At 52.9% G+C, this 17,104-nt stretch overlaps 1 protein-coding gene across 1 annotated transcript in view; it reads left to right on the top strand.

Annotated features, from left to right (window-relative positions):
* The window catches only part of HS6ST1 (heparan sulfate 6-O-sulfotransferase 1), a 41,575-nt gene extending 40,063 nt beyond the window's left edge, over nt 1–1,512 (top strand). The window contains exon 2 of the mRNA XM_035008300.1: nt 792–1,512. Within this exon, the coding sequence (XP_034864191.1) occupies nt 792–1,500 (709 nt within the window). The 3' untranslated portion in view covers nt 1,501–1,512. The remainder of the gene's footprint in view (nt 1–791) is intronic.
* Nucleotides 1,513–17,104: the final 15,592 nt, after the last annotated feature.

Here is a 17,104-nt window from a genome sequence, read left to right as displayed (position 1 = left end):
GGCTTCCAGGAATGACCTGTCTGGGGTGGACCCACCCACTCCAGGCCTGTCACAGGAACATCTGGCAGCCGCCCCACTGTCCGCTGTGTCCTGGTGCCATCAGGCCAGTCATCCTGCTGGGCAGGGACATGCCTGTCATACAGGGAGTCATTTCTCCCATGGTGTAGATGCCCCTTCCATACAGCGCAGGGAGGTGGCATCTGGAGGGACGCCTGACTTCCTGGCGTGGAAGCAGTTCCTGGGGCACAAGAATAAATGGTGGGTCCTGGGTTGGGTGGTCTACTGGCGCCCCTGCCCCACTGGAGCAGGGGTGGAGTGGGCCTGCTGGAGGCCCTGACCAGGTCTGCACGTGCAGCCTGGGACTGTGAGTGACTTCTGCCGAGTGGCCCCTTGAACAGCACCTAGCCGGCCACTGTGAGCAGCTCTTTAAACCACTGGTTCCAGGTGGCATCGGCTCTGGGGCCCCCTACTCTGCCCCACCGCAGGGCAAAGACAGGTTGTCCCTCCTGAGGAGTGAGCAGACAGGAGGGCGGCCTTGGGGCTCAGGAGAAGACCCTGGACCCAGGGTTCAGGAGGCACTGAGGCCAGGCGCTACAGGATGACACCGTGATGGTCACGGCTGACAGACACAAGGGTGACTGTGTACCCTTTGCAGGTTAGGTCACCTCTCCGATCCTGGGTTTCTCACCCAGAAGTGGCTGTTTGGAGGACATAATGGTGGGTCCCCCAGGATACACCCAAAGCAGTCAGATTTGTGCCCTTACCTTACCCCCGTCCCCATCTCATTACAGGAAGTTCTACTACATCACCCTGCTGCGAGACCCCGTGTCCCGCTACCTGAGCGAGTGGCGGCACGTGCAGCGGGGGGCCACGTGGAAGACGTCGCTGCACATGTGTGACGGGCGCACGCCCACGCCCGAGGAGCTGCCGCCCTGCTATGAGGGCACAGACTGGTCGGGCTGCACACTGCAGGAGTTCATGGACTGCCCCTACAACCTGGCCAACAACCGCCAGGTGCGCATGCTGGCCGACCTGAGCCTGGTGGGCTGCTACAACCTGTCCTTCATCCCCGAGGGCAAGCGGGCCCAGCTGCTACTGGAGAGCGCCAAGAAGAACCTGCGGGGCATGGCCTTCTTCGGCCTGACGGAGTTCCAGCGCAAGACGCAGTACCTGTTCGAGCGGACGTTCAACCTCAAGTTCATCCGGCCCTTCATGCAGTACAACAGCACGCGGGCGGGCGGCGTGGAGGTGGACGAGGACACCATCCGGCGCATTGAGGAGCTCAACGACCTGGACATGCAGCTCTACGACTACGCCAAGGACCTCTTCCAGCAGCGCTACCAGTACAAGCGGCAGCTGGAGCGCAGGGAGCAGCGCCTCAAGAGCCGGGAGGAGCGCCTGCTGCACCGGGCCAAGGAGGCGCTGCCGCGGGAGGATGCCGAGGAGCCGGGCCGAGTGCCCACGGAGGACTACATGAGCCACATCATCGAGAAGTGGTAGTGGTGGCCGGCCGGGGGGGGGGGGGTGGGGGCGGGGGGCGGGAGAGGGGAGGTGAAGTGAGACAGACAGACCACCCCACCCTAGAACTCTGGTGGGAAGGGGGTCCCAGATGCGCTCTCCAGAAGGTAGATGCGTGCTGAACAAGGATGAGGGAGTGGGACGTGGCGCCGGCGGGGCTGGTTCTCACGGTTCCCTCCCAGACCAGGGCTGTGAGGAATCAACCAGTGCGACTCCCCCCAGGCCGGAGGAGAGTGTGCTTAGGGACGCCCCAGGCAGGGGCCAGGGGCAGGTCGCGTCCCCGTTTTCCTGGCCTCAGCTCACTCACAGCGGCCGGAGGTCTGAAGACAAGAAAAAGAGAGTGGAGATGAGACTCGCCCCGCCAGGAGTGCATCCTACCCCCACCATGCACCCCTGCTTGCTCTCTCACCACCACAGGCCAGCAACGGCCTGACACCAGCTCCAGGCGCCTTCCCAGGCTCAGGCCACCCAGGCAGTCCCTTGGCCTCTGGTGGCCCTGGTGTCCCTGGGCCTGAGTGAACCCCTTCCCTGGGCACACAGGCAGCCCCTTGAGGTGTCCTCAGGAATGGAGCTCCTAGCTCACCCATCTTCAACGGTCAGGGCCCACCTTGCCTGAAGCCGAGAAGACTAGTCCTTCCCCTGGGAAGCCCACTCTCTCTCGGGCCCAAGGTCGAAGTGCACAGTCTGGCTTCATGCTTTGGGTCAGGAGATCAAAGCACACCATCTGGGGCCCCTCCCCCCCATTTCCCTTAGTCCTCAGGCTGAGGAGGGCTGCAGGGAGATGGGCCCACATGCACTACCCCCATTCTGTGGGCAAAGTGCATCCCAGGAGTGGGAAGGCTGTGTCCAAGGATGCTGCCACCTGTGTCCAAGCCTCCCCCCTCAACTGGCCTTTGGGGGTGACCACCTAGCCAGACCAGCTAGACAGGAGGAGAGTTTCCCCCGCCCCATTTACCTTTCTGACCCTCTGAGATTTGGTAGACTGTCCCTGGCCCCGGGCTCATCGCTTGGACATTTATTCAGGGTTCATACCCCACTGTTCCCACAACCCCATGTGCAAAAGTACAATCAAGCCTCCATTGGCCAGAGCACAGCAGACTGCACCTGCTGCCCATGAACCATATCTTGGGGCCGTGGTGGTTCTGTATGGCCAGGAGAGGGGACTCAGACCCTCAGATTCTCAACTAGAGTTGGAAGAAATGCTCTCGGTGGCTCCCTAGCACCCACATGCACGGCCCTTCCCACCCCAGCCTCTCCCTGTATTTCCCTTTGACCACCCCCTGCCCACAAGCTGGTCAGGCCCTGTCCTGGCAGCCCTGCAGATTGGAGAAGCCATGTTCCATATCCGTTGTAGACACTTCCCCCCCTGCCCTATCCCTCTTGTGCTCCAGGAGGCCAGGCCACTGTCTCCTCTGGGGGTGCTCTCCCCACATGAGGCCCAAGACCTGGGCTCTGGGAGCAGAGTGTGAGTCCCACACCCAAGGTGGAAGAGTGCCCTGTCTCTCCAGGAGAGGACCCACACGGGCCTGCAGGCCCAAGGGCAGTGAGGGCCAGGGCTGGCCTGCTGGAGGGCAGCAGCCTCGTGGGCAGATTCTACCGGGGTAGAATTCTCCTCCCTGCCCCAGGTTCTCTTCAGCCATCACAGCTGTCCCACCACAGAGGCGTGGAAGCAAGGAAACTTCCATAGCACAGGAAATGCTAATGTGCTGTCAAATGAGGTGGCCCCCCAGGAAGAAGCAGCCTTTAGTCTTTGCCTGCCTGGCATAGGGATGGTGCCCATACCTCCTGCTTCCTACACCGACCACTTCATCTTGTAGTCCAAGGGCAGTGGTCAGCAGCCTGCGATGGGCACCATGCCAGCCCAGCCCGGGACTACCCCGCAGAGTGGGTGCGTCATGCTGAGCAGGCGAGCGTCCAGGTGATTTAGTGGTTCTTTCAAGGGGTAGTGAAGGTCAGCTTGGGGGATCTGTTCTAACACTTATCCTTTGGGATGGACATGCTCCAGGGAGGAGGGCGGGACGCGTTCATGAGAATTCTGGGGTCTTGCACAAGCACGTCAGGTGCTGGAGGCTTGCTGTGGCCTCCATCAGGAGGTGGTCAATTCCAGGGCATACATGGAAAGCTCGGCCCTGTTCTGCCCCAGTCCCTGGGCACCCGGCCCTCCTCGAGGTGGGCTTCCTGTGTGTGCAGGCTTGAGTGTAAGATCTGTTTTGTACATATTGGAATGTTTTAACTTATGATCCGTTGTCCCAGTTCACACGGAAACACGGGTCTCTCCTTGGTTTCTTTGCTGCCTCTGGAAAGTGGTCCCGTCTGGGGCCAGCACCCAGGCCAAGGTGCCCGGAGACAGCACCAGCTGCCAGTGCCCCTAGGCCCCTCAAGTCTCCAGTCCAGCACTTCGGCTCAGGCCACCTGCGTAGAGGTGAAGGTTCCTCGTGCCTGCAGCATCTCCGACGCTGCCACCCGCTGGGGCCCCACAGAAGGGGTGCCCTGCCCAGGGCCCAGAGGACAGAGGCAACACGCAGGGAGCAAACAGCCCACTCCCCACACAGACCTGCAACGGCCCCTTCCGGAGGAGAACCAGGGATGGCAGAACTGTCCAAGCAATGAGTCTGTGACATTTTTGGGAACTGGAAGTGTTTAACTTGAACCCAGGAGTGTTTAAAGCTTTATTTATTTATAGCTTCTTATTAAAAAAAAAAAATGTTGAGAAGAAATCTTTTGGTTATTCATACAAGACAAACAAGTTGGTGATGGAAAAGCAAGTCATAATCATCTAATTGTTTTTGTCTAGGTCAGGAATGAATGTTAGCAGATGAAATAAACCTTTGACAAGGAGCACAGGTGTGCTGTGGTCTGTGGTGACAATCATCCGCCCAACGCGGCATGGCCGGACCTTCGGGGTTTGATTGTCAAAGTGAGCATCCGAGCACAGGGCTGGTGGCGGCGGCGGGGGCCTCCCTCGAGTGCAGGCAGCCCAGGAAGGAGGCATTCACACACTTTCTCACTTATGCAGTGCTTTGTGAAAGGCACCTGTTGTCACCACAAAGCCCGGTTTAGTAATCATCTGCTGTAGCACTTGAACACAGGGCCCCAGCTCAAAGTAAGGCTGAGTAATGCAGACACCGTGTGCTTCTCGGTGACCTCTTTCTCCTCAACTTTTAATATGGAAAGACTGCCAACGACAAAGCAAAAGAATAGCTCGTGGTCACCCACCAACCCTTAGCCTAGATTTGCCTGAATTAACATTCTGTCAGGTTTCACTGTCCTGCACTCACACTTGCTCTCTCTGTACACACATGCATACACGAGTCCACACAAACACGCGTGTACACATTCACACATACACTCAGATGCACGGTTTTCCGAAATATTTGAAAATAAGTTGCAGTCCTCAGAATACTTCTAACCACATCAGCGTGTAGCTCCTGAGAAATGACATTTTGCTATAAAACTCAACCCCATTCTCATCTCCCCAAATTTACTGTATGTTAGCAATATCAGCTAACATACAGTCCGTGTCTACATTTCCCTGTTACCCCACAACGTCCTCAGGCCATACTTGTGAGCCGAGGGCTGTGCTATCCTGCTGCTCTGGTCTCCTTTCCCCTAGCCCACACCCCTTTCCCGCCCCGCACTGCCCACTTTTTCCCTTTCTTAGCGCTGACATTTTAACATAGACCAGTTGTCTCTTAAAACATCTGAGTAAGTCGGGTTGTCTTCTCATGATCAGATTCCGTCCAACACTGGGCCACAAATGCCACTCAGGGGAGATTGTTCTGGCCACTAACTCGGATAGATTTTAGTTCTCTGATGAGACAGGGAGAGCCCTTGCTTAACTTCCCAGTCTTGATATGACCACAGGGCTGATAAAAGCAGTCAGCTCGTTGCCTTTTCTTCGGGGGAAATGGATCTGTTCTGCTCAGAGTGGGGAGCTAGCCATTGCTGGATGGTGCTAGGGCCAGGGGCCCGAGTGCACCAACTTTGCATTTCCATGCGGGTCCTGGGAGACCCAGCAGGCTGAGTCAGTCCCCAGTGACTGCACATGCAAGACCCCAGGAGAGCTATGTTGGAACTAGTGGTTTGGACCTCAAGCCTTCCTCCCCCTCCCAGATTCTGTATCTGGACACTCCTCTCTCGTCCTGTCCACATAGGGGGAGGAACTGGGAGGAAGGGCAGGGTGGCCTCATAGAGGAGCCCCTGAACAGCTGAGGGGCGGAGCAGAAGCCTAGGAGAGGGGGGTCACCGCTGGTCCCCACAGCAGTCCCAGGGCACAAAGGTGGCCGCTGCCTGGTTGCTAGAGTCCTCCCACGTGGGGGGAGAAGGGGAGGGGCAGACACAGCTGACCCTTAAAACCCCAACCTTCAGATCCAAACAGAGTGTTCTTGATCATGTGAATCTGTGAGGGAGCGTCTCTTTAGAAAGAGAGTCCCACAAGGGAGGCCTTCCAGGTGGAACCCCAGTGTGGAAAGACCTGTGTGGCACGCCAGCCACACCCCCATGGCCCCCACACCCCCGGCTTTGGCCTCCCTGAATATTTCATCTGGAGCCTGCAGCCTGATTCCCCCAACACAGGATGGAAGTGTCCTCCCCTTTCCCGCGGTGCCACTGCGCTCTGCGGGGCCAGGGTCCTGATGAGACAAAGACAAAGTCAGTCCTGAGGATACCTCCCCTCAAGGACAAGACTTTTCATCTTCCTACTTCTGTTTACATTAGAGGTGTCTGGGTGGCCCCACCGGTTAAGCGTCCAACTCCTAATTTTGGCTCAGGTCATGATCTCAGGGTGATGGGATCGAGCCCCGAGTGGGGCTCACGATGGGCATGGAGCCTGCTTAAGATCCTCTCTCTTCTTCTCCCTCTGCCCTTCCCCCCTCCCCCCTTTGCACAGCTCTCTCGCTCTCTCAAAAAAATAAAAATAAAGTTGGAGGCCCCTTTCAAACCTTCCTGAGACTGAGGTGGGGAGGCTCCTGGGTCCTGCCCAGCCCCTCACCCCCTCCCTGCACTCAGCAGTAGCCTCCCCTGTGCCACCCAGCAGGTGGATGCCATCCTCCCATTGTGCGCCCCGCCCCTCCCGCGCTACTGGGCAAACTCGAGTCTGACCGAGCTCCTCTGATCTCTGGGTTTGGACCAGACCCCCTCCCCATCATGGCCAGGCCACCCGGTCCCATCCAGCCCACCACTGCTTCCCCCACTGTCCCCTCTCCACACCCGACACTCCTACCGGGACCAACAGCTGCCACTTCCTGGGGTGGGCCTGCGACTAACTTGCTTTCCCTGGATCCTCACCCCAAAAACCTTCTAGCAGGCACTTGTCCTCATACAGTGCTCTCTGGTTCCAATTCTGTCTTCCTGGAGGAAAGTAGCCTCTACTCACCCCACCTGGGCATGGTACCCTTTTTGGTGGCACAGGAAGGAGCCCATCTTCCACCCCCCACACTCCCCGCCCAGAGCACACAGGCTCCCTGGGTGCTGAGGACCAACCGCAAGGGAAGGCAGCCCACAGTCCCCTCCTGGGAACACACACCTGGTCTCGGGGACCTCCAAGCCTAGGTGGCCTCCAGCGGAAGCCGTGTGTATCGATGTCGTGGGGACTCTTTGCCCACATCCCCTTCTGGCTGACCAGCCCCCTCCCCACAAGCTCCTGTCCTAGTGCACTGGGGTGGGCACCCAGCCCCCCTGACAAGGCCTAGCTGGAAGGGCTTCACCTCCGTGGCCCAGGAGACCGCCCCCTACGAGGAGCTGGTCTTGGCTCCTCTCCCTGCTGTGGCAAGAAGAAACCTACAGCCTGTTGTCAGATCGGGGTTCAGATTCCGACTAGACCACCGACCTGCCTTCAGCACCTCTCTGTGGAATGAGAAGGAGGAGCTGGACCCGGGCAGGGCACATCGCAGACTGGGTCTTCCTCTCCTGCTCCAGCTCTGACCCCGAACAAGCCTCGGGGGAGGGCACACAGACTCCTGATCCTTCCCACCACCAGCTCGATCACACCCTCTGTGCCGCCCACCATCGAGCAAAGCCACACGGGCCCCAGCCTATGGGCACACCATGGTTCCTCAAAGGACCATGACAATTTTCCAGGTCCCCTGCCTGCCTGCCCTATCCATCCCCACCTGATCAGCACCATCTTGTTTCCCGCTCCTAGAAGTTGGGTGGGTCACCCAGCCCTCCTTCTCTCCCTGCCACACCTGCTGGGCCTCCCACTTCCCTCCATTCCCAGTGCAGCCCACCCAGTCCTGGGGCATCCTCGGCTGTGGCTCTAGGCTCCACGAGGGACCTGGACTCCTGGGCAGGCCCAGGGGAGGAATTTACATGGCACTGCCCACACGTGCCCCAAAACATGCCCTTTGTAAAGAAACTGCTCACATCCTGACTTCAACTCTCCAGTCCCTCTGACATGGGTTTAATTTTTTTTTTTTTTATTTGTTCAAGTTAACAGTCTCTACTAGTTAGAAATGGTGTGTTAGGACTCTCCCTGTCCTCCCCTGCCTCCCCTCCTCTCTGGACGACATCAGGGCCCAGAGGACGCTCCTATCCCCCAGTGATGGGTGGCAGGGTACTCACACATGTTCCCCCCCCTTCGCTGACCCCCCAGCCACCTTGTCAAGAAGGCCATCAGGTCCTGCTTAGGACCTCCAGCCTCTGTCCTCACCAGCTCCATTGCAGGGTGTCCAGGACAGTGAGGACTCGGGGTCTAACTTCATGTCTTGGGTGAGGCACAGAGATCCCTCCCGAGAGCCAGTCTGTCCCTTCTGATGATCTGCTGATGAGCCCCCACCTCAGCTCTCCCGGCGCTGCCACCCCTCTCTCCAGCCCCTCCCCATGCTGAGGGGACCCCCACCCCCAGGGCAGGCAGGGTTCTTGTTACCCTCCCACCAGCCACAGGAGGCCTGCTTTCTGTCCACATTTGCCAACTACCATTTCTACTCCACTGCAGCAGCCCCATCCTGCAAATGCACGGCTCCGAGGTCCCAAACAGGCTGGGGGATTGTCCCTCTTCCTGCCTCGCTCTCAGCCCATCCATGTTGTTTCCAGTGCCTGGCCCTGGTGAAGGTGGTGGACGGAGCCCCAGGGTGCCTTCCCCTTCCTCTCTTCCTGAGTCGTCCCACCCCAGGGCCCCCAGCTTCCCACCCTCCCTCCTGATGGGCTTGTCCTCACCAGCCCCATCCTCCTGCCCCACTCTGTAGCTCATCAGAACCCTGGAGTCTTCTCTGTGAAAGGAAGCCTAGGGAAAGAAGCTACTTTTCTTTCTCAAACAAAAAGCCAAGCTTTCAAGACGCAGGCTCTCCAGGACTCGAGGGAGCCAGCCTGGAGCCTTGTGGCTGGGGCCAGGCAGTGCTGCTTTGTTCTCGATGGTGCCTGCCCTTCCCCAGGAGCCACGAGGCCGGATTCAGGGTCCCGGGAGCTCAGGACAGCATTGTTTGTGAGGAGCCAAACATTTCAGCTTAGCAGTTCCACACTGCCATCTCCAGGGAGTGGCCTGCCGTGTGACAAAGCTGCACACACGAGGGCTGCTCTGAGGGCCCCTGGCAAGAAGGGCCTCCAGGGGAACAAGGCTTCCAGAGCAACCAGACCTGCCTGTCTCACTCACATTGTTCTTGCCGAGCACGCTGAGAGGTGTTGCTTGGGAAGTGGCCTGGAGTCCCTGCCTGTTTGCAGCCGGCACTTCATGCAGGAAGTGGATTTTAAACTCGGGCGTCGCAGGAGAGCCTGCCAGCTATCCCTTGATACCTTTCCTCCCCTCCTTCCGTAGCGATAGAACCTTCACGGATCAATGGGACCACAGCCAGCCAGCAACTACACTCCCCAGCCCCTCACAACAAGATGTGGCTACACCACTAAACTCTGGCCAACAGTGTGCAAGAGATGGCACTTGCAGCTTCAGGACACAATCCTGAAAGAGGAGCAGTGGACCTTCCTTCCTTCCTGACAATGGCTAGGATAAGGATGTGATGGCTGGAGGTGAAGCAGCCATTTTGGACCATGAAGTAGAAGCCTCATGTTGAGGATGGTTGAGCACCAGGATAGGTCCCTGATGATTGTGGAACCACCCTACCAGCTTTGGGCCGCCTACCTCAAAACACATAAGAGAGAAATAAACGTGTACCTTGCTTAAGCTGCTGCTTGGATCTTCTGTCTCTCTTAGTAAACTTAATCCTAACGACAATGAGCTACATGGCATGGCCACTAAAGATGGTATTTCTGCAAAGGCAACACAGCTGAAGGCTGCAGCCCAAGTAACAACACCTCCATTCCAGCAATTGCTGGGGAGGTGCTGTTTTAAGACTGCCCACCTGCTGCTCTTGGCTCACACACATGCTGGGGGACGTGGGGAAGGGCTCTTTCCCAGGTATCCTTTTGTCCCTTCTGAATTTTGAAAACATGAATAAATTACCTGATCAAAACCAGATGGCTGAAAATTAAAACTAAAGCAAAATGGAAGACAAGAGGTAAACTCATGACAGTGATTTTCTCAGAGTTCACAGAACACAGAGAGAGTGGGATTCAGTCTAGAGGAATATGGGAACTTCAACTTAATCTAGAACATTTTACATATTATAAGGTGAAAACAAGGTAGAAAGAGGAACAGCAACTGTCATTTCTGGGTACGTGGGGGTTTGTCATGTTATGCTTTGTACTTTTCTGTATGGTTTTATGTTTTTCAAAATGAAACCATCATGGTAAAAAGCCTGCATGTGAGCCAAATGCAGACACTCGGGCTGCCATTCAGGCTCCAAGCCCCCAAAACAGGAGGGGACACCGGCCGACAGCCTGGACCAGGGTCTCCCAGGTTCTGATGTGGGGCTCAAGGATGTGGGACTTTGCAAACACCTGTTTCACATCATTTTGCTGGAATAATCAGAGAGTAATCCTGACCAAGTCTGTCTTTTCTTTCTTTCTTTCTTTCTTTCTTTCTTTCTTTCTTTCTTTCTTTCTTTCTTTCTTTCTTTCTTTCTTTCTTTCTTTCTTTTTCTTTTTCTTTCTTTGAGAGAGAGAGCAAGAGAGTGAGAGAAAAGCACGTGTGCACGAGTGTGGGGGAAGGGCAGAGAGAGAAGGAGGAGCAGACTCCCTGCTGAGCAGGGAGCCGGATGCAGGACTCCATCCCAGGACCCTGGGATCATGACCTGAGCTGAAGACAGATGCTTAACCAACTGAGCCACCCAGGCGCCCCTGACCAAGTCTTGATTTTCCCTTCATTCTTGAAAGATATTTTCGCTGGGTCTAGGATTCTGAGCTGATAGCTCTTTCTCTTTGTGCTTGAAAAATATTATAACACTACCTCCTGGCCCGTCGACTCCTGATGAGAAACCCACTGTCATTCGAATGGTTTTTTCCCTATAGGTAATGTGTTGGTTTTCTCTGACTGCTTTTAAGATTTTTTTCGTTGTCTTTAGTTTTAAAAAATTTAATGATGATGTCTCTTGGAGTGAATTTCCTTGTGCTTATCCTGTTGGGCATTCACTCAGCTTCTGGAATCTGCAGTTTTAGGTCTCTTGACAAATTTGCAAGGTTTTACAGCCATTATCTCAAGTATTTAGTGCGCCCCATCTTCTTTCTTCTCTCCTTCCAGAACTCAAATGACATTAATGTAAGATCTTCTGTTATAGTCCCTTAGGTCCTGAGGCTCTGTTATTTTTTTTCCCCAGTCTGCTTTTTCTCTCTGTTGTTCAGATTGGGTCATTTCTATTGTCTGTCTTCCCGTTCACTGATTCTTTCCTCTGTCTCTTCCATTCTGCTACTGAGTCCATCCACTGAGCTCTGTATTTTGGTTATTGTATCTTCAGTTCTGAAATTTCCACTTGGTTCTTCTTTATATCTTGTGTTCTTTGTCAAGACTTTGTTTTTTAATGTCTTTCAAGAGAGTTTGTAACTGTTCACTGAGCATTTTTGTCATAGTTTCTTAAAAAATCTTGACAAGTAATCTCTGTCATCTTGGTGTTGCCATCTACTAATCGTCTTTTTTCACTCAGCTTAAGATTTTCCTGGTTCTTGGTATGACAAATGATTTTCTATTGAAACCTGGACATTTTTATATTATAAAACTCCGGACCTTATTTTAACTTTCTGTTCTAGCTGATTTTCACAAACACTGCACTAGCAGGGAAATAAGGGGTGCTGCCTCATTACTGCCAGGTGTAGGTAGAAATTCAGTTTCCCCATTTGGCCTCTCTTGACACGTGATGAGGAGGCTCCTCATTACTAACACTCTCAGGGTGCTTTTAACAGCCAATGGTGATAAAAGTCCTGGCTCCCTATTTGGCTTTCTCTGACCCCACTCTGGTAGGGACGTTGGGGCCTTGTTATAGTCTAGGATCCTCACTTGGCCTTTGCCGTTGGAGGTAGGCATGGGGCCACAGATTTTCCTGTTGTGTTTGGCTGGAGTAGAGTGGCTAATGCCTGAGTTTTCTGTTCTTCTGGGCTGCTCTTTTACTGGTCTTTTGGCTAAGAGAGATTTGTTGTCCATGCCCATTGGCATTTCTGGGATGCTGGCTGTTTCTGATCCAATTCTGGGACACAGGAGGCAAAAACAAAACCTAGGGACTCACTACCATTTCATTCCTTAGGCCTCAAGATCCCTAGCTGGTCCATCTTCCTTTCTCTGCTTTCAGGGTCTAGATATGATAGATAGATGATAGGTAGATAGATAATAGGGGCGCCTGGGTGCCTCTTGATTTTGGCTCAGGTCTGATTTCAGGGTCATAAGATCAAGCCCCATGTCAGGCTCCCCACTCAGCAGGGAGTCTGCTTGGGATTCTCTCTGTACCTCTGCCTCTGGCCCCCACTCCCCTTGCTCATGCATGCTCACTTGCTCTCTCTCCCTCAAATAAATAAATCTTTTTTTTAAAGATAGATGATATAAATCATAGATAGATTATATATTATATATAAAATATCTCTATCTCTATAAAATATTTAGGGTTTTTAGTTTTTCTTGGCAGAAGGAATGGGGAGAAATATGTCTGCTCCATATTCCCAGAAACAGAAGTTCCCTATCTAGAAGTATTTTATTTTAACCAAGCTGCCTTTGGACATGGTTGTTCTCAACCCAGGACTGGCATCAACCTTTCCTTCAATCAACTTAAGGGAGGCTCCATGCCGATAGACCTCAGGCATGGTCATGGAGAAAGTTGGGGTGAGAACAAAACGATGACCATATCAAGCCCTCAGTGCCCCCCCAACCCTGGCAGCAAGTATCGGCTGGAACAGCCTGGCCTCTGGCCCCAGCCCTCCTGACACTGCTTCTGACTTCCCGGCCAGAGGGAGGACTGACAGGCCTCACAGGCCAGCACCATCTGTCTGAGGGCCTGGCGAGAAGCCAGACCACCACCGTCCTTTCCCCTGGTTCTTGTTTTCAGCTCCTTTAAGGGACCTGGTTCTTGGAAGGCCACACTGTGAGCTATATGCAGCCAGTTTCTCAAGTGGGGGCTTGGCCTCCCTTCGGGGCTGGGCCACTGTGGGGCTGTAAGGCCTCATCAGACAGGGTAGAGTGAGGGGAAGGCACTGAGTCAGGTCGTGGGGTGCTGAGGGCTCATGCGGCAGCCCCACCTCTGCTCCCATCCCAGCAGATCAGGAAGGAAGGGGCTCTGGGGGTGTGCCCCACTGCCCTCAGGCAATCCTACACACTCACCTGTGGCCATCCCTGGGGCCCTAAGCTTCCCGGCCTAGTAACCTGTGCAGAAACCAGAGCTCCAGCTCCTCTACTTAGCAGCTTTGGGGCAGACTCTTATTTCACTGAGCTTGCATTTCTGCTATAAAAGGACCGTCAGATTTGACTTCAGAAGCAAGCAGCCGGCAGCTGCTACTTGCCTGTGACACGGCGTCTCTAGCAGGAGAAGGAAGGGACAGACGTCCTGGGGTCCCAGGGGCAGTGACCTCTACATGCCCTCCCTCACTTCCCCATTCACATACTGGAGCTTCCTGGGATCACCTCCCGGAGCTGCTGCTTGCAGTTGAATCCCTGATCCAGGTCTGCTTCTAGGGAACACAAACCTGAAGACCCTGAGTCCAGGGCAGCCAGAAACCCTCCTTCCATGTTGCCTCTCCCTTGATGGGGCCCCAACGGGGCAAAGGGGAGGAAAGCCAGCCCACCTCACACACTCAGCCTGGGGGTCAGGCCTGCAGGGCAGCCAGAGGTCTGGTGCTGCCAACACTGACCTCCACGTGCTAGTCCAGAAAGAGCCTCTGGGACCATTCTGCTCATAGCCATGTTTCAAAAGTTCCCTCTCCATCCCAGCTTATTCAGGCCCCATCTCAGGAAGGAAAGAAAGGGTAGAGGGTAACAGGTGGGGCAAAACAAGCCTGGTTATGCCCACTAGAAAAAGCTACTCCCCGGCCAGCCCAGCCAGGGCAGATGTCCCTCATGGAAGGGCGAGCCACAGCCATGGAGTCTATGCTATGCACATGCAGTGCTAGATCTGGTACATGTTCTATGTGTTATATGCTATGCGTTATGTGCTACGTGTTACTTGCTGTGCGTATGATGCAATGTACATTATGTGCTATAAATGCCTGCATAGTATGTGTCACATGCTCCGTGCGCCATATGTTGTGTATGTGGAATGCTATGTGTATTGTATGTGATGCGTGTTATATACCGTGTGTAGCATATAGCACGTACTCTCTTATGTGTCACATGCTATACATACTATATGCTATGTATGTTACGTGCTGTAATATTACTCACTGTTACATACTATACATGTGCACACGCTATATGTCACGTGCTATGCGTATCTTACACTGTGTGTGTTACATGTTATGTGTGTTGCATGCTATAAGTTATATGTCCTATGTGTTACATGCAACTCTTTGCAGACACTGGCCGGCTGAGTCCAGTCCAGGAGGAGATGGTGGCTGTGGCAGGCTGAGCCCTCTCCAGCTCTGAGCTCCCTCTACTCCCAACTATACCCACCAAGGTGCTGCTGCAAGATCCCAGCCAGGCCCAGAGCCTCTTAGCTGTGCTGAATGATGACAGCATGGCCCACAGCAAAGGACCTTTGTTCTTTTTCATATCGGTGACATTTGAATGTTCCGTAATCTCTTTACCCACTCTGCTGTTGTTGGACATTGGGCTGTTTCTAATTTTTAGCTATTTATAAAACAGTTGTTATTAAGTTGCTTATGTTTTAATTTCTCTTGGGTAAATACCCAAGAGTAGAATTTCTGGGCCACATAAAAGGACATTTTGACTTTATAATAAATTTGCCCTGTTTCAAAGTGTTTGAACTAATTTACCATCACATGCTGTTTCCCATTGTTCCCTAACGTGGCCAACCTTTGTTCATCAATCTGTTCCATTTTAGTCATTCTACTGGTTAAATAAAGGCATCTCAGGTGGTTTTTAATTTTTATTACCCAGATAACTGATGATGTTAAGTATCTTTTCATATGCTTATGGGCCATCTGGATATCTTCTTTTGTGAAATGTGTCTTTTGCTCATTTTTTAAAAATTGGGTTGTTTGTCTTTTTCTTATTAATTTATAGGAACTCTTTATATATTCTTGATAGAAATCCTTTGTCAGATGTATGTATTCTGAATGTCTTCTCCCAGTCTTTGGCTTGGCTGTTTATTCTCTTGATGAACTCTTTTGATGAAAAGAAGTTCTCAATTTTAATAAAACCTAAATTATTAATTTTTTGTTTCTTTTGGCTAGTATTTTGGGTCTTTTTGTCCAAATAAATATAAGCATGAATGATATATAATACTTCTAGGAAGCCTCTTTAAAAGGGCTAGGGCATGCTCTTCACCTTTCTTTTTCCTATCCTGCTGCCTGGAGCACATATGTGATGGTTGGTGCACTAGCATCCATCTTAGACAATGAGGTGGTCTTGGGAATGGAAGCCACATGATAAAGGAGCCTGGGACATCATGAGGACACCAACTAGCCCTAAAACCATCTACTTCCAGACTTCCTTTATACGAGACAAAAACGCACTTCTGTCTTGCAAAAGCCTCTTTTGACTGATACATAAAGAAAGATCAATTAGCAAACCCACTAATTATTCGTCTGCTTTCACTTTAGTTTCAGAATTTCTCTAAATCAGCAAGTCTTCATCCTCATCATCCATCAGAGTCACATAGTAAGCTTATAACAGTGGGAATGCCCATGATTCAGTTTAGGCCTGAGTGGGAGGCCCAGGCACCCTGTTTTTCAAACAGGATGTAAATCTCACCAGGGGGTGTCTCCATGGGCTGTCAAGGTTGTGAAAATTGGTGCTTGAAATCCGTGCTTTATTCTTGGCTTGAAAGTGTGAGCGTTATGATCTAAACAGCTGCACTTTGGCCTCTGGTGAGAAATGGACCAATACTTCACAAGTTATATGAAGTAGAATTGAACTCTTAAGTTCTAACACGTGCTTTGAAATACAGGCAAAGCCTGCCAGCCGGCCAAACAAAGTAGCTTATTTAGAGAGTATATGCAGTGGGGAGCAGTGGAGCACCCAGGTCAGGAACCTGAAGGTCTTGGCTCCCAGAGGAAAGACTTTGGGCCAATTATGTGAGCCTCAGTTTCCTCCTGTGAACTGTGAGTCTATTAGAAATAATAACTGCCTGGTGCCCAGATTATTGGGAGGAAAAAATAAGACAGATGATGGACTTCAAAGGGCCAATACACAGGCATGTTCCTGACATCTCTGTACTGCGGGCAAGGAGGGATTCTGTTCAGCCATACAGCATGTTGATGGACCCCATGCACAGTCGTGCTCCCTTCAGAACTTGGTGTGGGGCCACCAGATCTAGGCCCAGCTCCCCTGGCACCTGGAACAATGGTCTCTATCATCTTTTGGACTCAGAGAATCAAGTGAAAGCTGTTGATCTTCTCCCTGGAAAATGCAAAAGGCACAGACGTGCATCCCCACAAAATATGCACACAACCTCAGTGCTCAACGTCACCAGGAAGCCCACCATGGACTTAAAGTGAGAACACATGTTCTATCATGTCACCTCCACTCAGGACCAGAGAGAGAGAGTGGCCACTCCAGGCAGTGCGACAAGCTGTTCACAAAGGTGAGGGAGAGAATAAGTCCTCAGAACGGGGATTGCTCATGGATACCTTAGGGCAGGTGTCCCCCCGCCTCACCTCTAACAGGAGGCAGCTCTCCACCTTTGGTGCCTATTATAGACTGAATTATGTGCCCCTCCAAATTCATATGTAGAAACCCTAACTCCCAAGTGACTGTATTTGGAAATAGGGCCTTCACAGAGGTAATTTAAGGTCAAATGAGGTCATGAGGGTGGGGCCCTAATCCAGGAGGACTGGTGTTCTTACAAGAAGAGGAGGTGACACGGAGTGCCTGGGTGGCTCAGTTGGCTAAGTGTCTGACTCTTGATTTTGGCTCAGGCCATGATCTCAGGGTTGTGAGATCTAAGCCCCCATTGGGCTCTGAGCTGGGCATGGAGCCTGCTTAAGATTCTCTCTCTCTCCTTCTCTCTCTCTGCTCCCCCCGCATCTCCCCATCTCTAAAAAGAAGAAGAAGGAGGAGGAGGAGGAGGAGGAGAGGAAGAAGGAGAGAAGGAAGAAGAAGAGGGAAGAGGAGGAGGAGGTAACACCAGGGATGTGTGACCACAGAGAAAAGACCAAATGAGAA

The sequence above is a fragment of the Mirounga leonina genome, unplaced genomic scaffold, assembly GCF_011800145.1.
Source record: "Mirounga leonina isolate KUSES-001 unplaced genomic scaffold, KU_Mleo_1.0 Mir_151, whole genome shotgun sequence".
Lineage (NCBI taxonomy): Eukaryota > Metazoa > Chordata > Mammalia > Carnivora > Phocidae > Mirounga > Mirounga leonina.
The sequence above is the reverse complement of the archived record's forward strand: the minus strand, read 5'-3'. Positions and strand labels throughout refer to the sequence as shown.